The 23507-nt window shown below is 39.3% G+C and overlaps 1 protein-coding gene across 1 annotated transcript in view; it reads left to right on the top strand.

Annotated features, from left to right (window-relative positions):
* LOC126395959 (uncharacterized) overlaps positions 1-22539 on the top strand; it is a 40830-nt gene extending 18291 nt beyond the window's left edge. Inside the window, exons 4-12 of the mRNA XM_050053761.1 lie at positions 4837-4954; positions 5632-5822; positions 5944-6019; positions 16800-17318; positions 18916-19206; positions 21397-21492; positions 21808-21969; positions 22061-22168; positions 22387-22539. Of these exons, the coding sequence (XP_049909718.1) occupies positions 4837-4954; positions 5632-5822; positions 5944-6019; positions 16800-17318; positions 18916-19206; positions 21397-21492; positions 21808-21969; positions 22061-22168; positions 22387-22539 (1714 nt within the window). The remainder of the gene's footprint in view (positions 1-4836; positions 4955-5631; positions 5823-5943; positions 6020-16799; positions 17319-18915; positions 19207-21396; positions 21493-21807; positions 21970-22060; positions 22169-22386) is intronic.
* The last annotated feature ends 968 nt before the right edge of the window (positions 22540-23507 follow it).

The raw sequence follows: 23507 nt of genomic DNA, 5'->3' as shown, positions 1-23507 counted from the left end.
ATGGTGTCTTGTAAGCATGTTAAGGCCGGGCAAATTACTTATGCATTTTCATTTAACCTTTATTTTAACTCGGAAATACACTGAGGTAGAGACCTCATTTAAGTACAATGTAGCTGAGTAAAACAGTATAAAATAAAAGCACTTAGACACATAAAGGTAGCAACGAGAAGTAAAAAGCAATAAAACCACAATTAAAAATGTAAAAAATAAATAAATAAAAGCATCAATGATAAATAAAAATTGTTAAAATGACACTACATGACACTACAATGAAAGAAAATCAAATCCACCCAAACTTCTTTTAATAACTAAAAAAACTTGTGGAGAGAAAAAATGAATCCAAAATTACATTTTACAGAAAGACTGTTGGAATAAATAAGTCATGTTCAACTTCAAGTTTTATCCAGAAGCCGAACCTTGACTCTTCAGATTTGTAGACACACGTGTTAAACATTGTCACCAGTGTTGTAGGTGATGGAAAACAGGCTCAGCAGCCCCAAAAATGCGCTAAAGCTTGTTGAGAATTTTCCCTCAAGACATTGGGTGAATTTGTGTGAGTCTTATTGTTTGTAATTCTTATTAAAACTCCTTTGAAAAGAAAGATGGTTGTCATGCTTTAGGCAGCTGAACACAGGACTTTCATTTGGAACAACAAAATTTCTTTTCTTTTTCAATTTCAAATTTCAGTTTTACAAAAAAACACCCTGTTGAAACACATTATTATTCACATATTAATAAAGGATTTTTATCTACTACAGTCAGAGTGCCTTGGATGCATTTTTGGACTGCCTGACTGCACTTTTACACTGAGTGAGCTGGCCAGTCGTCGTTTTTTGTCTTTATGTTTCAATTTCACAAATTTCCCTACACGGCCGAGGTCAGATGTATTTGTAACAGAACACTTCATGTCATGTGATAGTATTTTTAATAAGACTGTTGCTTTTAAGATGTTTTTATTCTTTTAAATCTATGCTGACATTAGAGCTAGAGGGTAATTCAATGAATCAGTCTATTTGTTTGTTACATGAAATCATAATATTCAGTTCCAGTGAAATATAAAACCGTCACTTCCCACATTTTGTGCATCAAAAATAGTGTAATGATAAGTTTGATTTGGACATCAATGTTTTGTCAGTAGTGTAGGGGTGAATACCGGTGCTTTTACAAAATATTTACACAATGAGAATTTCTGATAATCATCAGTAATGTGGATATAATGACCAACTAGGTAAAGGCAAGTAATAGAACGAATCACCCTTATTGTTAGAATGATTAAAAACATACATATTTATAATAAAATACCCATAAATCCAACATTCAATACTATCTAATGCTTAGTTTGTTGCCCTCAGACACTTTCTTTACCAGTGTTTAAGATTTACTTTTGTCTTTATCCCAAGAGGACAGAGTGAATGTACATCAGTCATCATCATCTTCGTCTTTTAGGTTTACTTCAGGTTTCTGTCCTCAGCGGAGTCTGTAGGCCTCCTTGAAAACCTCATTAACAGAGTGTTAATATATTTCCCAGAGGGCCTTTGTGTTGCCGTGCCTTTGTTTGTGTCGTTTTTACTCATTTGTCTTTCTCTACATGTTGATGTCACTTCTTCAGTGAGTTCATCAAAGGCTTTCCTCAGAAGAGCCTCCTCTTCTTCCTTGCAAACAAAACACTTCTCTGCCTCTCGTCACCTGCTGTTCTCACACTCTGTTACAGGGAGTTAGTGCCTCCCAGTGGACACATGCTGAATCACACTCTGAGGTCTGAATGCAGTGTTTCACTCAGGCCTTCATTTCTGCCTGTTGTAGTTTGTGTGTAGACTGTTATTATTCCTCCTCTTAGTACTCCTACCATAACTCTTATGTTGCTTCTTAAATTACGATTACACTGACTGCTAGTAATGGCAGCAGTAGGTTACAAAACTAATACTACCGCAACTTTTACCACGACACTGCTATGCCTACCAGTATTAGCACTGCTGCTTGAGCTGCTACAGTACATCTACCACTAATAGTATGGCTACGTCTACTGCCATTAGAAGCACTAGCACTGGTACTGGTACAACAAATACTATAGTTTCTACAACTGTATTACTACAATTTCTTTGGTACTGCTACATCTTTACACTGCTGTGCCGACTTGTATTATTAGTCCTGTGGCTATAGTGCTACTTCAGTACATCTGCTGCCAGTAGTACGGCCACTTCTACTGCCACCAGACGCACTAGTAGTACAAGCATTAGCACTGGTGCCATACAACAAATACTAGTTATTACAGCTTTACCACTACAACCTCTATGGGTATTGCTACAACTTTGCCTACTTATATTATTAGTGATGCTGCTAGTACTACTACAGTATATCTACTACCAGTGGTAGGCTGTTCCCACTGCCATTAGCAGTAAGTAAAAACACTAGCAGTGATACTACTACAACAAAAACTGTAGTTACTACAGTTCTGCTACTACAATTTCTATTGGTACTGCTACACCTTTACACTGCTATGTCTACTTGTATCATTAGTCCTGTGGCTACAGGGCTACTTCAGTACATCTACTGCCAGTAGTACAGCTACTTCTACTGTCACTAGCAGCACTAATTGTGCAAGCACTAGCACTGGTACTGCTACAACAAGTACTATAGTTTCTACAACTCTACTACTACAACTTCTATCGGCTATCTGCTATGTCAACTAGTAGTGATAGTGCACCTACATCTACCAGTAGTATGACTACTTCTACTGCCACTAGCAGCACTAATAGTACTAGCACTAGCAGTAGTGGCAGTACAACTGATAATATTACTACAACTACTACTGTAGTACTATTGGTACTACTACTGTGCAAATGCTTCTAGCAGTATTACTAGTACTTATAGGCTACTACCACTGCCACCAAGTTGTACCTCTTGTACAAACACTGACACTAGTACTACTACTATTACACTGCTGCTACCACTAGTACTTCCATAATTATTACCCATACTGCACTGTACTGTAGTTACAATATAGGCTATTACTACTGATCCTACAGATACTACTGCCCCTATTTTTTAGTGGTACTACTATTTGTTCTGCTTCTACTCTTGGTGCTAGTAATGCAAGTCTGCAACTCAGACTAATATTACAACTGTAATTAATGCTGCTATTGCAACAAGTAGTATCTCTAGTGTAGTACAAGTACAGGTACTACTACAACAGCTACTGCTGCAAAATGTAATCCTGGAACAATAGCACATGAAGGTGTGATAACTGCTGTGTTCACGTGATTACTGCTGTAGCGTGTGGTGAGCGTTGTTTTGAATATTGGGCTGCTGTTGACTTTAAACACTGAGCATGAATCACTAGCTCTGGATCAGCCGTTCAGCTCTGTGTGTATCTATGAAAACACCACTGTGTTTGTTCAAGGAAGGGACGGTTTCATGTCAAAGAGGGTGGCAGGAGCCCACTGGTCAGGAATGTTTAATGTGGCAATGTGGCCGGTTCTGGTTTTCAGATCTGCAGATGAAAAGTGCTCTCAGGGATCAGGAAGAAAGACCAGAGGGTTGATTGTTCAAATCTGAAGACCATGAGTAACCTTTATTTTTTAGCTCTAAAAAACCTCGAAAACAGAAACGAGAGTAAATGTGATGATGTATCTGTCGTAGATGTTTTCTCAGGTAAATCTCTCAGCTGCTTGAAGACAAATATGAACAGAACAGTCCTGTTGTCACTGAATTCAAGTGTGTGTTCAAGCAAAATATGTACTGTAAAACAGCAGCACCTCAGGGGTAAAGGCTCCCATTGTGTACATTCACAAAGAAATGTCATATTTACAGTAATTGCCTCAAAAACAGAAGACTATCTTTTGCATTTTGCTATTGTTTTAAGATAAGATAACCCTTTATTCATCCCACGGTGGGGAAATTTTCAACATTACAGTGGTGATTGATTGTCCATAGATTTAGTATGTGTGGTCTACTGGGAGCAGTGTTAGTTGTATGGTCTGACAGCAGCAGGAAGGACCTGTGGTATCTCTCCTTCAAACACAGCGGGTAAAGCAGCCTGTCACTGAAGGAGCTGCCCAATGCTGTCAAAGTGTCCTGCATGGGGTGGGACATGTTGTCCATAAGGAATGATAGCTTGGCTTCCCAGGACAGAGCTCCTTTTCTTTATCAGTTGTTCATTGACATTCAATATCTTTTCACACATGCTTCATATCAGCTTGTTAACATGTGGTGGTGTTTTTATGAACCAAAGAAAAGTTTATGAGAGACTTCTTTTCATCCTAATTTGTGCATAGATGGCCCTTTTTTGCATGCTTAGTATGTATTTTCTGCCAATTTATACCTAATAAAATCAAAAATATTTGCAGCAATGCATGTTTACTCTAAAATTAGTCGTGAAGTTTACAAGTAAGACTGAAAATGAAACTTTTTTTTTTTGTCTTTCAGGACACCAACACTACAAATTTCTTACTGACCTGTAAGAGAGTTTTTACACATAGAAGTTTTCAATTAATAGGGTCTGAATCCTCTGTAACTAAGCAAGTAATAGCACTGGAGGCCAGTGATATCTAACTAAAATTTCAACAAGCCAATCTGTAAACACTCAGCAATGTCAGAAAGGTATCATACTGTAATTAATTAGGACAAACAATCAAACAGACCAGTATGAAATAAGAAATGATGACCTTTTTTTGTCATCAAGATGAATGCGACAGTAAAGCTTTCCAGTCATATTGCCCAGTTTTATTTAAAAGCATATATCCTGTTTAGTGGATTTTACTCATCAAACCTGACACTGAGCGTGAATTCTAATTCAGAAGGTGCATTTTTGTAAATATTTTGTATTTGTGTTGTCAGACTCTTGCAGATCGAAGGCCGCCAGCAGCCGCTGACCACTGAGCTTCTAAATCTTCAGGAGAAGAAGAAACAGACCGAACAAGAGCTAAAGAGGAACTCCAGTCTTCAGACGTCCACTGTAAGTGACCACATGATATCTTACACACAGGTGACAGTGGGTTAAATAAACAAGAATATCATTGTGTCAAAAAGTATGCAAAAGAGAAAAAAGCTTGGGCTCTGCCAAAGTGTGATATTTGGAGATGTTACTGAGATACGCTGAAATATGATGATATATAATAACTATGACTGATGTTAAACATTTATTAGGTGGCTCAGATATTTTATAGAGCAGTTTTCACAAGGTTAAACAATGATGCAAGTAAAATTATAACATTGGACAGTAAAACATCAGAAAATAAACACAATGAAAAATGTGTGCAGCAAAAAGTATAATAACGATACAAATCGCATATAAATGGTTATCTAAAAAAGCTTTTTTAGAAATAAGAATAGGTTTTCAAAAGGGAAAATAGATATTTGTTACTATCTTCTACTACTGACTTTTGAGTCACAGAGCCATGTGCTAACTTTGTTGCTAATAAACATTTTCTGTGTTCATATTTACACAGATGAGCTGATTATCACAATAATATCATCACGTTTAGAGTCAATACGAAAATCAGAAACCAGATATGGAAAGTGTGACTAAATAATTTGAACTCCAGGACCACAGCTTTCAACAGCATCTAATCGTCTTTATTTGTTTAAGTAAACCAATGAGATCGCTGTATTTCCTTTTTTTGTCCTCCTCAGTTTCAGCTGTGTGCATTTCGAGAGCTTCAGGCCTCCATCACCGAGTGTTTGCTCCAATCAGAGAGGTTGGTGTTCCAAGAAGAGGCACTGATCACACTCCGTAACCTGCTGACCCAAGACCTGCACCGATACCAGGAAGAGACGCAGAGACTCACCTGTTTCACACAGAAGATACTCAAACAGTCCAACAGGTACCCGACTCCACATCCTGTCTGACAAAATAAATGAGTATAACTGATTTAGTTTAACTTTGATTAAATTTACATAATTAAAAAAGGTATTTAAACATTTCGCTTTATGTTTCTCTTTCAGAGGGGAAGCGTTCACCAGCAGACAGAGTGACCACAGCATGCAGGGAAAGAACGAGACAGAAACAGAAAACAACATGGTACAGTTCAACTCAGCCGCTACACTCACAGCACCCACAGCTCCTCTCTGATCTGTTGTCTCACCTCCTTTACGTTGGTTTGTTCTACTTCCCTGTCTCACAGTCAAACCTCTAAAAAAAACAATGCTTAACAATATTTATTGTTTGTTAGTTGGTGAGTTTTTGGGGTATTAGAAACCAAACTAACAGCACACCTGACCCGAGGTGCCAGGGTCCAGCTAAAGTCATAACACATCCAGACATTTTTAAAATGCACAAAACACACATCGAGCTGATTGGTCCCACTCTGCATTAGATGATCTCATGCTGTGAGTGTGATAAAGGTTTTTGTGCACAACCTTTTCTGTAATATGTCTCACAGCAGGTACTGACATTTCATCCTCTTTTCCTGTGAATGTTATCCTTACCCGAACCACACAGATGAATCCATATCCCACTCCTGACATGGCAGATCTCTGCAAACGCAGCTCTTTTAGAGGACAATGTTCCAGAGAAATCTGTGTATCCGCTGTTCCATATGTACAACGTCTTTCTCAGCATTTTCTGACAGTCATAATGACATCTAACAAGTAGAGATCTGGGTCGTTCACTGGTGCGAAGACAAGGCTGTAACGCCCTGTGGCCTGTTCAAGTAACTCTGCAAGATAAATATTGAGGTTCAGGCCCTCTGTCCCTTCAAGAGGTCCCTTATGAGGATATTACTTGTGTCCTCCGAAGCTGTCACACTTTCCTTCCACAGATTTGACACAGTCAATGAGTTGTTTGGCTTCTTTTCTGAATTAAGGTAGAAGTGTCTGATGTTTCACATATTCACATGTGTTTCACTATGGCTCTTTGTGGTGGCCTGAACAGCAACTTTAAGCGGACTGGACCTCCAGTTGGGCAGTTGGCACTGCAACATGGCAGCAAGTCAGACTGTAGCTCTCTAGAGGAGGATTTGGGCTCGACGTTCAGCATTTCCGACAAAATTCGTCCTTCCCTCTTGATGAAATGATGTCTGAGCAGTAAAAAAAGGAAGTTTTAGAGTCATTAGATACAGTTTTTCTGCCATGTTTTGGAATTTTTACAGTCAACTTAAATCTTCATGGCTTGCAAGTATCCCCAACCAAAAGTCTGTAATTGATATGTTATTTGTTCTTAGAAATAATAATTAGTTACAGCTTTAGATCGTTTTACGCTCCACAAGGAAAAAACATGATAGCATCACAACCAATCAGAGGCTCAGAGGGAAGTTTGAAATCTAAAATATCTTTAACCTTAACACTACGTACTGTAAATTAATAAATTAAAGAAACTTAGTTATTAAAAAAACATTAAATTTTCATTATCTAAACCAGTTCTTTTCAACTTTTTTGGGTTGTAACCATTTATAAAGAAGCAAATATCTGGTGGCAGGTGCTCCTCACATTGTAAGATGTAAAACTAAACACAAGTACAAGTAACTAAGAATACTTTAAGTGCAACATTTTACAGAATCTGCTGCAAGAAAAGATAATGTTGGTTTTGACTTTAACAGAAACTGAAATATTTAGTTCAACAAGGTGAAGTTCAGTGTATCGTGGAGAAAAGTGAAACAACAAAGCAAAGATAGAGCATGAAGATAAACCTCAGTGCAGTTTTGTTGAGGTAGAACAGTGTCACCGTATCTTTGTCTACGTGTGTGTGTGTGTGTGTGTGTGTGTGTGTGTGTGTGTGTGTGTGTGTGAGCGCGTGCATGTGTGTCTGGCATTGGTCCAGCTGTTGTCAGTCTTTCTCAGACAGTCGGAGTGGAGACAGAGGAAACATCTGCCTGCTCATCTGGCTCTGTCTGTCACACACACACACAAAGATGCAGACGTACACACACACACACACACACACACACAGAGCATCAATTTCCTAAAAAAAAAAAAAATAAACAAAAAAAACAACAACCCATAATAGACTGACACAGTTGTGACAGGAAACGATGAGGGAAGAAACCTGGTTTGGAGTCTTATTATAACAGGAAACCTGTCAAAGTGTCACCACAGTTTAACTTGTGAAGCTTAAACACAAACAGCAGACAGGCCGGCTGCCAACGTGCCGCATCTCCCGCACAGAAATACAACATGAATCAGGCTCATCCTTTTTTAGTTTGCACAGGTTTCCATTGAAAAATACCAGATTTTTATAGCAGGACGTAAAAGTGAAACCGCACCAAAAATCGATCATTTGAGCGACTGGAGTAGATTTTTTAGTTTACTTTTTCATATTTAACAGCTGAATTCATACAGTATCAGTCACGATTAATTTCAGTGGATCACAATGGACAATAAAAAATCAACAGATTTCTTATGTTATGGTTTCAGAATGATGAAGACAGTTTGATAACAATTAGAAACAAAATCAGACGTATTCCCATGGCAACTGTCATGTTTTCCCAGATGATTAAAAAATCAAAAAAAATAGGGTTGGGGAAAAATCTCCCCAGGGTAGCACGCACCCGAACCCCCCACTAAGTTTATGCCGAGCCCCAAATGTTTACAACATCTGGCTCTGACCCTGGTGGTGAAGCCTTTCAAAGCTGAGTGTCTATTGATCAAAGGTTTTGTTCAGCCAAGGTTAGAGATGGTTCACTTTCAAGGTTAGAATAAAAAATGTTTGCTGCTGGTAGGAGATGGGATGCAAACAGTGGTCTCTGCTGTCAAAGTCAACTTACACTGGAGGCACATTACACATCGAATCCCCTGCAACCATTGCTGTCTGTGTAAGCCCACACACTACTGGCGTCTTGACACACCTTTAAAGCTCTAAAGTCAGACTCTACTGTCATTTTGTTTTGATTTGGTGGTCAGAAACATGCTGATTGTGTGGCACCTGGTGGCGACATACGAAGGCAATGTCCTTGCCTCAGTAGCCATGGGTTCAATTTCAGCCTGCAGCTCTTTCACACTTAGACTGTCCTCTCTAATAGAGGCAAAAAGCTAAAACAAATCTTTAGATTAAACATATTAATCATAATTACATTCAGTATTATTTACCCCAAACGGTCAAAAATAAAGAGTTTGACAATTATACACCTGTCACCTAGTCACTGATTCAATGTCCTGGCAGCTGAAGTCACTTGTAAAGTGGATTTAAATAGAAATAGGTCAACTCAGTGCAAAACTGGATTTCACAGATGACAGAATTTAAAGAATTTGACTTGTGGCAGTTTATAACTCTGACGCCCCCAAAAAGCTAGCTCATAAAGCAAAATGACCTCATGTCGTTTCTGCTTTAAGTGTCAGGGGACAGGGAGGGTGAGGGGAACTCGGACCCTCGACACCTTCAGCCCGCGGTCTCACGCTTCGCCCTGTTAATCTAGACGAGCCTCTCCGCCCCAAGAGAGGCTCAGTAACCTTTTCACCAGATTGATTGAGGTTAATCCGTCAGAAAATGAGCCAGGATTTATATAATCACACTTTATTTTGATTAGATATAAATTTAATAGATTTAGATCAGATTTGATAAAGAGGTTTTTGTAGATTCAGTGATCCATTCTGGATTTGAGACTTTTATAGCGCTCACAGACACTGTGCTGAACGTGAGCTTGGTATGTCTGGTGTTCTCTGTTATATAGTCTAAGTGAAACCATCAACATGTCAAACTGCATTGTGCAAAAGTTATTATTGTAGTAGCATATTAAGAGCTTAGGTAATAACTCAGGTAACGTCTGTTTATGGATTTTTGAGAGGAGCAGCTGGACGAGCTAAACTGTCAGCATTCCCCCGTCTTAGTAACTATCAAAAAATCACAAAAATAAATAAAAAAATGCTCTATAAAGGTTTGACACAGGTGCACTTAGTCATCAGATAAGGACATCTGGGCTGCAGTTTGATGCTCATGGGGAAATATTTAGAGAAAATGTGTTTTACGAAGATCAGTGTGGGTGAGAAGTGCTGATGATTTTTGTTGTATTATATTCTAATTTTGTTTCATTGTATAGAGACACTAGAGAGTAGGACAGATGCAGGACGATGTTATTGAGTGCAAGAAGAAGTCAGCGCACTATTTTTGTGCATTTCTCCTCAGTTTAATATACTGGTTAATATTTATGATATAGGAATAATTGTGGGTGGCACAGGGCCGCAGTGGTTAGCATTGTCGCCTCACACCCTGGGGTGGGGGAGCTCCTCTGTGTACAGTTTGCATGTTCTCCCTGTGTCAGTGTGGGTTTTCTCCAGGTACTCCAGCTTCCTCCCACAGTTCAAAGACATGCAGGTTAATTGGTGACTCTAAATTGTCCGTAGGTGTGAATGTGAGTGTGAATGGTTGTCTGTCTCTATGTGTCAGCCCTGTGATAGTCTGGTGACCTGTCCAGGGTGTACCCTGCCTCTCGCCCAATGTCAGCTGGGATAGGCTCCAGCCCCCCGCGACCCCGAACAGGTGGTTACGGAAGATGAATGAATGGAATTAATTGTTTCAGAAAGTGTTCAACTGTTATACTTTTGTACCCACTGACAGATTACTGAACGGGCCTACTGGGCACAGGCCAGGCCATGAATGCTGAAAAAAAGTGCAGTGTTGCTCTACAACATACAGGACGTGGGGACCTTCAGTAAGCTGCTTTTAGTTTTCCATAATAACATATCACTAATCTTTGACAGGCTTTCCCCACGATCATACATCTGAGCTCATTTTTGTCATTCCCACGTGAAATAAGGAAACATCCAGGATTAGTTGGAGCAGATTTCAGCCTGATTTGTAACAAATATTCCTGCTGAAGGGATAATTGACGGCAAGCAAAGTGTAAAAATGGGCTGGCTTTAAGGGCCGAGCGCCGGTTGGTTAATAATTTCTGTTATTTACTGCCATGGAGAGGGGAGGAGGAGTGTGTGTGTGTGTGGGGGGGGCAACAACAACAACACAGGAACATATTGCCAAGCAGATTGCCTCGGGCCAAACATCGCTCGACGTTTTGCTCTCTGTGAGAGACGTACGTGTCCAACACAAGACTGCTGCCACTAATTGGTTATATATTTTATTTTTTATTACGCTGTTGTTTCCTCTCTCTCTCTCTCTGTGCTGCAGTGACAGTTTTGCTTTTGTGTGTGCAGCGTTTAACTGCATCTGCTTGTTTGCATCTGCGTGTCACACCAACAACTTGGACAATGCTGTTTGATGTTGAGGTGATACGTGTGTCTCACAGTAATAACTCTGGCTGTGAGTTTAGACTGGGAGAGGTGTCTGTGTGAGGAGAAAGTGAAGAAGTGAGAAAAGTTGGAAGCACTAAGAAGTGCTGAGGGTGAAAGTCATGTTTGTAAGATTCTTCTGATTCTTCTTCTGATCTGAAGACATGGACTGCGGCAGGAATGTTAATATGCACAGTAATTATCTTCTGTCACTGCGTAAAGTCTTCTTTTAAAATATTTTCCAAGACAAACTAAAAAACATCTCCTGGGCGGAGGACGCATCTGAATGGGGAGCACATGCATTAAAACAGACATAGGCCTATATAACTGATGTATTGAGTTCATAAAATATTTCTAGAAGTATATCAGACTCCAAAAAAATACCCAGGCCGTGGCCCCCCTAGCCTCTCGTTTCCATTATCTGTGAAACAACTAAAAGCAAATAAGGAACTAAAAGAACACCCAGGAGAAAGTACAAAACAACCCTGAAAACAACCTGAAGAAGCTAAAAGAACAAATTAAAAAGCTACAAACAACCTAAAGAGGAAAGAAACCACTCTGAAGAAGCTGAATAACAACACAAAAAAAAACAGAACACTGTACGAGAAACTGGAAAACAACCAGAAGAGGCTAGAAAACAACCATGTGAAGTTATGATGCAAAACTACAAGGCTTGAAAACTCAGTTGTCTCCGACTAAGAATTTAAGTCTAGATAGACAACTAAGTCTTGCTTATCAACGATTGAGTCGTGTTTTTTTCCCTCATTGATCCGTATTCTCATTTGCAACATTGACTTCTATTTTTCCACACCAGACAAAAGAGCTGAAACACCAAAATAAACTCTTTGTCTTGTTGACTTTTAATAAGAACCTATTTTATAATAGGATGTATACCATCTAGCGCTGTTTGTGGGAGCACCACTGTCTATAGTCCTGAAATTAAGTAGACATAGAGAGACAGACACAATTCGTCACTTAATTTAGTTTCTCTTCTTCCGTTTCTTAGCTGTTTCGAGAGCCGTAAGCTTCAAACAGCTGACTTTTACAGCTAATCGTATATAAATTCCAAACATATCTAGCGCTCTGCTTGTGCTATGTTCTTCTCTGAGCGCCCTGATTAATAAATTTATACCCAAATAGGCTATATATCATGAATTATTGGGAGCAACTACGCAATTATAAGTAAAATCGGACATTTAGCACTCCTGCATAACCCAAGTGGAATGATTCTTTGTTTCATAACCACATTTTCCTTAGCTCCAATTGTGAAAAAGTCGACTATTCAGGGTCACCCTTTTAAAAATAAACTGCCTGAAAGAACTTGAGAATAACCAGTACATGCTAGAAAAACAACCTGTAGAAGGTAGAACACAGCTGGAAGAAGCTAAAACTAATTAGGAGAAGCTAGAAGACATTCAGAAGAAATTGAAAAGCAGCTAGAAATCAACCAAAAGAAGCTAAAAAAAAAAAAAGAAGTTGGAAAACAACCAGAAGCAAGAAAATAAACAGATGAAGCTGGAACGAAACACGAGGAAAACAGAAAACAATCTGAAGGAGCTAGAAAACAAGCAGAACCCAAAGAACCCAAAGAAGCTTGAAGACAATCAGGAGAAGCTGGAACATAAATAAGAGCTGTCACGCAAGCGAAGGAAAGTAGAAAACATTTCAAACCAGCAACATTTTTCTCAGTTTCTCTCCTTAGATTTTATGTCATGAGGAAACACCCTTCCTTTTAGAGTTTTTGGAGTCACTGTGAACTGAATTTGACCTGACGACGTTTGTCTTCGTCATCCTCCTCAAAGCTGTGAGGTGGCCACAAACACAGGAATAATGAAATGTTTGGAAGTCTTTTAGCTAAAAACGGAGGAGGCAAGTTTGGTCCTGACAGATGATCAAATTTATTGTTCCCGACTTGAAAAGTTTCAACTGTTCGGTGTGCAGATGGCCAAGAGCTGAATCTCTGTGTGATCTCTGAGTAAACCAGCCTGTCCATCACAGAAATCCATGTAAACTCTTACAAACATTTCCAACACCTTCCACGCCAAATTACATTTTTCTTAGTGTAATATCTGAGAGATGGAGCCACGGCAGTGACCCCACTGATTCTACATATCGGGATTAATTTACTGGTCAAAAAGAGTCATGGAGGAGCTTTGGCAAGTCTGAGAAAGTGACCCTGGTGATGTCATAGGGATGTCATCAGCATCATCAGCAACTACAAAATTTAACTGAACTGTAGGTGTGGAAGTTTACCTGGTAAGGACAGTGTTGAGTTACATTATGGAAAATGCACAGAAGATAAAGTGTGTGCTCATACTCCTCAACTAAATCAGAGCAGCACGTCATCATGTCGGGTCCTGAACTTATATTCTGGGGTAAAAAAGCCTGAGCACTTCTGCACCCGACATCAGTGAGGCATTCACTGTATTTCCCAGGATGCATTGCCGTCACATATCTGGGTCAGATGGTGTACAGCTCTACACCATATGTCTGTACTGTAGTGAGGCCACAGGGAATGGAGAACCAAAGTGTGTGTGTATGGACAGGACTTTGGGGAATATGGACCTGGTTTTCCTGAATGAAGCTCTGTCTGCCCATCTTTCTGTGTTTTGCTAAACATTCGTTTCTATGATATCATAAAATTTAAGGTGCATTTCTTTCAACTATTTTCAGATTTCCTGTGTAGGTTTAAAAGGTTAGTAGAACAAAAAAAAAGAAAGAAAAAAGAAAGAAGTCATTAACAGCGCAAATTAATGCAGACCATCTGAAAGGACAAGTTCAGGGTAGATGTACATGTGTACAAACCTATTAGTCCACATTTTAAGTCTGTGGACTCTGATGCCTAACTCCAGAGTGTCCATGTGTACAAAATATCTGAGGTGTAATCACATTTATACATTCAAGCGTACCTAATAGAATAAAGATTAAGTCAAGTCCTTAAGTGCTTTGTACAAACACCTGTGCAATCCAACTGCTCTTATGCACTCTTCCTATTTATATTTACAAAAAAGTAATGCACCAGAATTCATATATAGCCCATGTAACCATGACGGCTGTGATCATGAGACAATTGCGCTGTTGAGAGTAAAGATGGAGGGAGCATTAAGAGTGAAAGTCTGTATAAGGAGGCAGGTTAGGGTGGTGGATGGGTCAAACAAACACAGGACTTTCCCCAGCAGAACAGTGTTCCTGTCTTGTGGGCAACCAGGTGAACTTTAAGTTATTTTAAGGTACATCTTCATGTTTTGTTAAGTATGTAACGTGACCACACCCAACCATGATTCTTATCCTAAATCCAACCTACCTAACTTTACTTTCCTAAACCCAAGTTGTGTATTTTACTTTTCTAAATCTACCCTATGTAACTTAACTTTCCAAACCTAAACCTCATATTTTTGTTTTACTAAACCTAACCTGCATAATTTAATGTTGAGTACATAAATTTATGTTAACCTTTTGAGACCTGGAGCGACATCACTTTTCTTGTGCTGCTTTTAGATGCCTTGTATTAGTATTTAAGTATTTAAAAGTAGTATTTAAACTGCTTTTTTTTTCAAAATCATGGGGGAAAAGGCAGTGAGCAGAGATTAAGAAAAGATTAAGAAAATTATTTTTTTTAGCTAGGGAAAAACTGTATTCATAATGATAATTATTGTTACATATTTAAAATTATGGTATGGCATTATTAACATTTTAAGCACTATTTTCAGGTCATTTCCTTTTTTTCTTTTTCTTTTTTAAATTTTCTTGTTTAGAATTTTCTGTTTTTACCAATTTCTTGCTATTTTTTTGGGTTATTTCTTCTTTCATTGCTCATTGCCTTCTTTCAGTGTCTTTGAAAGAAATCAAGCCAATTTGCTGAGGTTTCAAAAGGTTGAATGCATCACTTGACCAAGGTATCACACAGACTGTGAGCATATGTTGGTACAATGTAGTGCAAATCATTAAAACAGCCCTCAAATGACTCTTGAGGTCATAATGATGCTGCACAGTTTGTGTGTTTTATATTGAGAGGAATCTCTGGTATTTTCCTCATCTCCATATACACAGAGAATGACACACATATTTAGGCATTTAAATCAGAATATAAGCTGCTGTAAAAAAAAACACATGATGAATTATTTTCATCATATTTAATCATTTATTTAGAGTATATTATATTAATTAATCAGTCTCCTGTGACTGTGTTTGCTGATCCAGTGATCCCATGTAAGCTTGACCTGAATGTTGAGAAACTCATCACAATAAATGTGCTTTACATAAGGACAGAAATACAAGAACACACACATTTCATCACCAGCGACTGTGTCCCTGTCTCTTCATATCATGAGGCTCAGAGAGGCCAAACGGAGTGCACTCAGCTCACAGGGCAAAAATAATAACATTAAAAATCATCAGCTCAGAGCTAATCCCACCACGGCCTGTAAACATTTTAATACCGCGGTGATTAGCAGCGATCCTAAACCCCAGCCCTCTCAGTCCTCCCAGGCGCCGGCTCCTCTCCCACCCCAGCTTGGCTCACCATCCCTGGAGGAGGCGGCCAGGCGAGACCCTGGATTAAGGCCACTCAATGCTTTGGACCCTCGAGCCCCGAAAGTTAAACCCCTGGACGTTCGCCACTTAATTTCTCTAAGTGGCATCAGCTTCCTTGTTATGATTTCAATTAAAGTTGGATTTAATCAAGTGGCTTTTTGGCAAAAAAAATGTTGCCATGTTCTCTTTCTTCCTTTTTTTTACTGTGTTTTTTTTCCAATTTTAAATTCTGTTTATATATTTATCTGTCCTTTTATTTCTGTGTGAAAGTGGGATGTTGTGTTTCGGGGGAGGGGGGATGATTTTTCAGATGAGCGAGCAGATGTTGCACTTCCTCAAGAGGGATTTATGTCAGAATAGGAACACACACACACCACACACACTGGGCTTCATGTCATTATGCATGCGTTTCAACAATCAACAACATCGACATACTAAAGACGGGAGAGAAAAGCGCACCATTAACATGCTGCTTTTAAAGTTGAAATCTAAGTGATGGAACGATGTCTTTGAATCTAATGTTGGAGATTAACCAAGTGTTAATGTAAACTAACTGCTTTTTACATTTATAGGAAAATGTTTTGTAATGTTTGTAAGAGGAAGTAACAACACGTCTTCCATTTTGCGGCTATGTCTGGATGATAGCCCCAGCTTTCCAAGAACTCCTGCAAGATTTCATGTCCCATGTTTCAAGTGATTAATTTAACCCCAGCTATTACCTTTTCCTAACCCTAACCAAGTGCTTTTTGTGCCTAACCTTAACCAGACCTGCTTGTTATACCTTAAAACAGCCAGACGAATCACAGATTAACAGCTAAGTGGTTTTATCACCTAAGTAAAACAGGAAGTAAACACATTGTGCCTCAACACCTTGTGGTACATGGCTGTTTAAAGAGAAGTGGATACAGCGTTGCCGGCGGGCCACGAAGCAGCCCCGCTTATAAGTTTGCATCATTGCCTACAATGTTCTAATGCACCCAGAAATACTGAAGTGATAGCTACCATGGTCTAAATTTTCTGTCATATCACTCACCACTAACCTGCTACATGTGCTGCTCAAACTCCTGGCTAACATTGTTTTGAGGATCTGTTATTGTCTTCACCTCTTTCAGCATTCACCCGATTCCACTTCGTCCCAGTCACCAATTAGTCCTCACCAAACCACCAATGAAGAAGAGGCAAAGCAGGCCTGGAGTGCCAATCATAAGAAACCAGCTGCAGGTCTGTCCCGTGGTACAAACCTGCGCCGAGCCGGCAGCGTCAAAGACCTGATCAATAAGTTCTCTGGTTCAGATGCCCCACAGAGCCCCACCTCTGGAGCAGGGAAAGTCGCAAAATCTCCTTCTGCAGAGGCTCTTGAGTCTCCAAAGTCTAGGTCGAGTCCATCCACACCAATTAGTGTCGGACAAGATGAGGTTCTAGTTCCCAGCATCACTGTGACGCCTCCGTTCAGGGAGACCGGTCAGAATGTGGCTCGATCAGCTCAGAGAAGCACCAGTACTAGTCAGATCACTGCGAGAATTGATTGTCCAGTAGGAAGCAGCGCTAAGAAGACTGACTCAGAAGCAAAGAACAAAATGCAAACCCCAGTCTCTGGTAGAGACTCGGTGGCTGACTCCGGCATGGGATCGGTAAGCAAACAAACAAACAAACTCCTGACCAGCCATTTTGGTGCCCTTGCATGAAACGAAAAGCTCTGCATCTTCTCTGCGTGAAGACGACACAACAGCATGGCGCTGCAGGTTTTTGAAATGCATCCTCTTGCATGATGAAAGCACTGATTAATCCGCATGACGGCTGGAAAGCATAAAACCATGACAAGATTCTGAAGCATCTTCAAGCGTACTAATCAAAATGGCAGAACTCACTCACAGATTTAACTCTAACCTGTCTTTGATTCTTTCGCTGTAAATGAGCTTCATGTGTCGCCATTTTTGTCTTTGGCCTAAAATGATACCAACAAGCTTCATGCCATGGCTGTGTTGATTTTTACTGCATGATTGCAGTAATTGGGACAAATGACAGTGATTGGGGCAAACATTTGTGAATTTTTGAATTATGTTTGCTTGAGTTTCTGTCTGATAATTTGCTTGGTGAGAACCATGAGTGCAGCAACTTATTGTGCATATTATCTACAGTATGTTCAAAGATGGGGCAAAGTCATTGTTTTGCAAGTCACAAGAAAGTCATAGCCAAAAATCTTGGTTGTGAAGTCCAAAGTCGATTCCCAAGTCAAGCCCAAGTTCTAAACTTTGTGTTTCAAGTCTGCTCTGCCAAACACAACTTTCCCTGCTGATCATGGATTGTGATCGGCTGCTGTCGAATTGAACTTGTTTTCAGAGAATTAAATCCAATCTTGCAGACTTTTTCAACCTTTAATATTTGGGCTTGGGGAGGATATCAGTATCGATCACTCTTAGTCAAAAGCCTTAAATCTAAGTGAAGTCATAAGTCCTTGGTGTAGAAGTCAAGTCTTTTTATATTTAATCATTAGGTTCATGGCTTGACTCTGAGTCATGTGATTCAATTCCACACCTCCTTCAAAATCAACTTCTCTCCCACTGTTTACTCCCAAATGTTTTAAGCGAAGCTTCCTTCATTACGATTGTACCAAAGGTTCATAAAGTCACAAAGTGGGAGGGACTATTTCGGACACTTCTAGTTCCAGAAGTAAAGGTTTCATTCATTTTTCCTGTAGACAGTGTTAAGTGATTCACAGGTGGAACATGTCTACAGCTTGTATCAACATGAAACTCTTCATTACAATAAAGATTAAGAAATATGTAAGAGATTTGTGGCACTTGCAGCGTTCTTCTGCTCCATAGTGCCCAGAAAAGTTGACTTCAGCTTCAAAGAAACCCCATTTAGCACCTTGATGAAGGCCTGAGCTGGAAATATTTGGGGATAAATTGCAGAAAGCTAGTGCAAGTTGATGTTGACTTATTTCCATAGAAGTTTAATACAGTTGTGTCAATTAATAGGTATCTTTTTTTTCCCTCTGAAAACTTTTTTGTGAACTTAAAAACCCCTAGAACTTTCCCCTTCATGCCATGTTTTTTTTCTTTGTGTCATATATTCATATCAGCTTATGCTCAGTGAATTCATCCATACCACGTCTATATTTGTTCCCCCGGGTTGATTGGTGAGTACTTGCCCTCCAGCAGAGGTACATATCTAAGTCGGGTTTATTTCATCCCTCCTTCCCCACCCTCTGCCCATCTTCTCCAGGAGTCTGAGTTTGATTCAAACAAGCAGCCCGACAGCCCGTCTGAGGATGAGCCCACCACACCCCGAGCCGTGCCACCCACCCAGAACCCGAAATATCAGCTGTTCCTCAACAAGGAGCCCAAAACCAACGGGTTGAGCGGCAGGGATGCAGATGGCCCAGGAGGCGGCGGGACGGTGGGGGAGAACGGCCCCAGGCTGGCGCGATGGGAGACCAACCGGCTGGGGCTGAACCACTTTAAAGGTTCCCTGGAGTCCCTGGCCTCACGGGACTGGGACACTACGTCTGACAGGGTGAGTGAGGCGAACTGTGGAGATTACAGACAGTTTTGATGATGATCAGATATCTGTCATATCTGTGTTTCAGAAACACAGGACCTGTTATTAAACAGTGCCATCTCCTGGACAAAACGTAGCTTTTGGGTCTCTTATTGGCCATGCACTGCAAAAATCCCCATCTTATATTATCATTACTGAAACCTTAAAGTATTATTGTCTTAAACAAGTGAAAAAATCTGCAGGATCAATGAAATGTAAAGTGGTATTTTCATGTATTCTCTCCTATTCTGTCTTGTTTCAAGATGCTGCTCATAGAAAAGTCTTGAAACAAGTTGATTTCTCACTTAACTAGAAGAAGTATTTTGTAAAATTAGACTTTAATGATCCAATAATAAGACCAGAGTTAGTTAGTAAAGTGGGGATGTTTGGTGTGGTTATTACAAACTTTATTAATACCAGAGTTTCTCACTTTTGCCTGGTCTTGTTCGTTTTAGATCTCAAAATTCTCAAGACACTCAACAATCAGCTTTAAAGGTTGCATATTGATTTTAGACATCTCTTATCCTGAATCTAATTAAATCCACCTTTTTTTTAAAAAAAAATGACACTTTTAATTAAACATTGCGTAATGATGATTAACATACTCACACTGAAGAAGACTTTCTGTCGAAACGTTTGTGTTTCTGGTAACGCCACCCAAGTTGGTTTATTACATTTACGAAAAGGACATTTGTGAGTGCTGGCATCTTTTCTTTCTTTTTTTCTTTTTTTTTTTAACATACAGAAATAGAAATCTACTCTCAAGTGAGTAACTAAATTGACTCACTTTGCAACGGACCTCTGGAACGGTCAAAAGATTTGAGTCAGAGAATCTTAGGGGTCTAGCAGGCACATATATCTTGACTATGTCGGACAGATAAGTTGGGGCAAAACCATTCAGTGATTTAAAAACCAATAAAGAAATTTTGAAATTAATTCTGTGACAGACAGGTAACCAATGTAATGATTTTAAAATTGGAGTCAGGTGGGCTATCTCTGTGTGGTCCCAGAGAGACCGACCCAGTGTTCAAGTATTTCCAGCAAAATATGACAGATGATACATGTTTTATGCAGCCAATGTATAATAGAATTTTTCCTTTCCAGTTGTTGAACAACACCATCGCCTGGACAAAACACAGATTTAAGGTTTCTTATTGGCCGCCCTGATTACTGTTTTCACAATACTCAATTACACCAGAGTTTCTCAACTTCTTCTGACTTTTTAACCTGTTTTAGATCTTAAAATTGTGAAGATGTCCAACAAAAAGAGATTTGTCTTATGAAAGTATGAGAAACTCTGAATTATACAATGTTAAGAGTGCCTCAAATCAATCAAATCTAATGAATGTAAGCACGTTCAATGCAATATTAGGTCTGACTTGTGTAAATCATAATAAATAATACAAATATAAGTATTTAATTTGGTAATTTACCACATATAATCATATGTAATTAACAGCTGATCATAACATCATGATTCAGTCATCAGTGTAATCATTTTTTTACCATTAGCCAGTAACATACATCCTGTTTTTGTAATAATCTATGTGAGCTCCACGCTCAAGCTTAATGTGCCTCTTCATCATGTGCTCACATGTTAAATAAAAACATTTTAAGTTGTTGATTTTTTTATTTAATAACACTTAGGAGACTAATGCAGTGTTAAATGTATGACATTATCAGGGTTGTTGTTCATGTTTGATTAAGGTTCCTACAGTCATGGAAAACCTGGTAAGGTCATGGAATTTCACAATCACATTTCCAGGCCTGAAAAAAAAGTCATGGAATTAGTTAAACTTATTCAATGTTTTGGAAAACTCATGGAATATTGTTGTAGGTAATGACTTTGTTACAGTAATCTTCCTTGGATAACCCATGCCTAACATAAAGACAAATGTATAAAGTTTGAATCTGATATGTTTGGAAAAAATGCCAGGCAAGTGAAATTAAAAATATATACATTATGGATCCTTGAAAAGTCATGAAGTAGTTTGGAAATTTTGTCCATGAAAATGTAGCAGTTTACAGCAGTGAAGTTAGAGCCCTCCGTCCTCACACTGATTGTTGGCTTTTGTATTTTCTGTCTGGCTCTCTTGTCTCTCTCTCCATTTGTTGTTCTGTTGTTTGCCATCAAATCATTGCTGTCTTGTTTGTTTGTTTGTACAGTGGGGTGTTGAGAGCCCTCCCAGAGTGTTCAACAGTCCATACGCCACGACTTCCTCCATGGATTACAACCCCATGTACCGAATGTCTGAATTCAAGGTATGTTGTGGAAAAAAGGTTTCTTATTTCTGTATTTTATAAAGATAATGTAGCTTTAGAGACACTCTTAATATCACCGAATAATAATAAATTGATATTTAAGCAGGCAACACAATTTGGATGTAAACAAAATCCTTCAAATACTGAAAATTTCAGCTGAATCTAATGTTTTATCTAAAATTGACATTAATAGTATACTATGCAGGTTATTACTTTTACAACTGTTTCACACAACATTCAAGCTTGGTCTTCTGAGGCTGACTATGGCAAGATACTGAACCTCCTCTCTGCCCCCTCTCCTCTCCTCATCCCCAGGTAACAGGCGGACTGTCTCCTGCCACTTCAGAGATGAACCTGTACAGCTTCAACAGCCGCAGCACCAGTCCAGTGAGCATGCCCACGCCAACCCTCGCCTCTTCCCGCCCCCGATTCTCTGCCTACGACACTCTGAGGAGGAGGAACGAGGTCACCAACACTGTACGTTTGCTCACAAACGGATAACACACACTCTATCATTGTGTCCACACTATAAGTTTTTTTTGTTAAATGTGTAATTTTGTCACTACAGGTGGTACCCACCACCACCCACTACAGCATGCGCTCTGCCACTCTGGGAGCACCAAATAAGAAAGACTACATAGAGGAGTTGACCAAACAGATGGACGTCCTCCAGAAGGTAAGCCTCGCCACGTTCATTTTGGGATTCAAGCACATGTAGTTCTGCTGGAAACATATGGTTTGTTACCATAAGTAGCAGAATTCTTGAGCCAGAATGACTGCTAGTTGGTGCTGCAGTATAATATGTTTTGGTATTTAAACCTATGTAGTTTGCACCCATAGCTATTTTCATGGTGTGTGTGTGTGTGTGTGTGTGTGTGTGTGTGTGTTTTCCAGCGTAACCAGTTCCTGGAGGCAGAGAGTGTGGAGATGGAGAAGGAGAGGAACCAGATAAGGTCAGACATGGTGTTATTTCTCTGTCTTTCTTATTCTCCTCTTTGCTTCCCCTTTGGTCTCATTTTCTTTTTCTATGTAACTGTACCTGTGTAATGCTGCTTTCATGTCCTCTTTGGATGTTCCCATCCCCCAAGCGGAGAAGTCTTTCTTCCAACTTTGGTGTGCTCATGAGCTTTTACGCCAAAATGTGGAAAAAACATGGATGCCACAAAGACGATGTGTTGTATTCAATCACACAGAGCCTATAACCTCTCGTGAGTGAATATTCATCATTCATTCATATTACAACCCAATACCATATTAGAAATTACATGTGAAAGTAATTGACATGCAATATGTAAATTAACTATTAACTGACCAATTACTTTTGTCCCTTATGTTTATGCATATATGACGCCAACTCGGCAACTTGTGTATCAAAATACTCACTAAATTTCAAAACTTAGGGATATTATTTATTATTTTTATAATCTAAATCATAACATTCTTGAAAATCTAATTTATTGTTATTCTAAAAGCTATTTTTTTTATTCACAAACAGTAGCTGTCACATAAACTTAGTTCACTTATTTATTTTAATATTTTGTATTTACATTTGCTGTTATAAATTACCTGTGTTTTGCACATGTTCATTTGGACAAATAAAAAACTTTATCAAACAAGATTTTAAGAAAATCGCAGACTTCCCGTGTTGTTGTTCCGGTTTGAGCGGGCGCAACTTCCGGTTACTCTGACACCACCTGAACGCCAGGTGGGTGTGGTTTTGCAGTCACGTGACAAACATGGCGCGCGAATTTCAGGTGTGGGAAGAGTTGGATGATCCTACAGGCGGCAGGTGTTCTCTGAAAATGAAACATAATGTTGGATATGATCCAAACAAAACAAAGGAAAGTGATTATGTTCCCACAACTTGACCGATTTGCCCGGTGTGGACACGATCGTCGTTACAAATGGCCGCCTCCTCCAGACCTAAGGTTACGGCGAGCCGATGAAGCACACAACAGACTAGTGGATTATAACTACTTTGTTTGCGGTTGGGTCCCCGACTGAAACGACGACTC

The sequence above is a fragment of the Epinephelus moara genome, chromosome 9 (genome assembly GCF_006386435.1).
Source record: "Epinephelus moara isolate mb chromosome 9, YSFRI_EMoa_1.0, whole genome shotgun sequence".
Taxonomy (NCBI): Eukaryota; Metazoa; Chordata; class Actinopteri; order Perciformes; family Serranidae; genus Epinephelus; species Epinephelus moara.
This window is presented reverse-complemented; position numbering and strand designations above follow the sequence as displayed.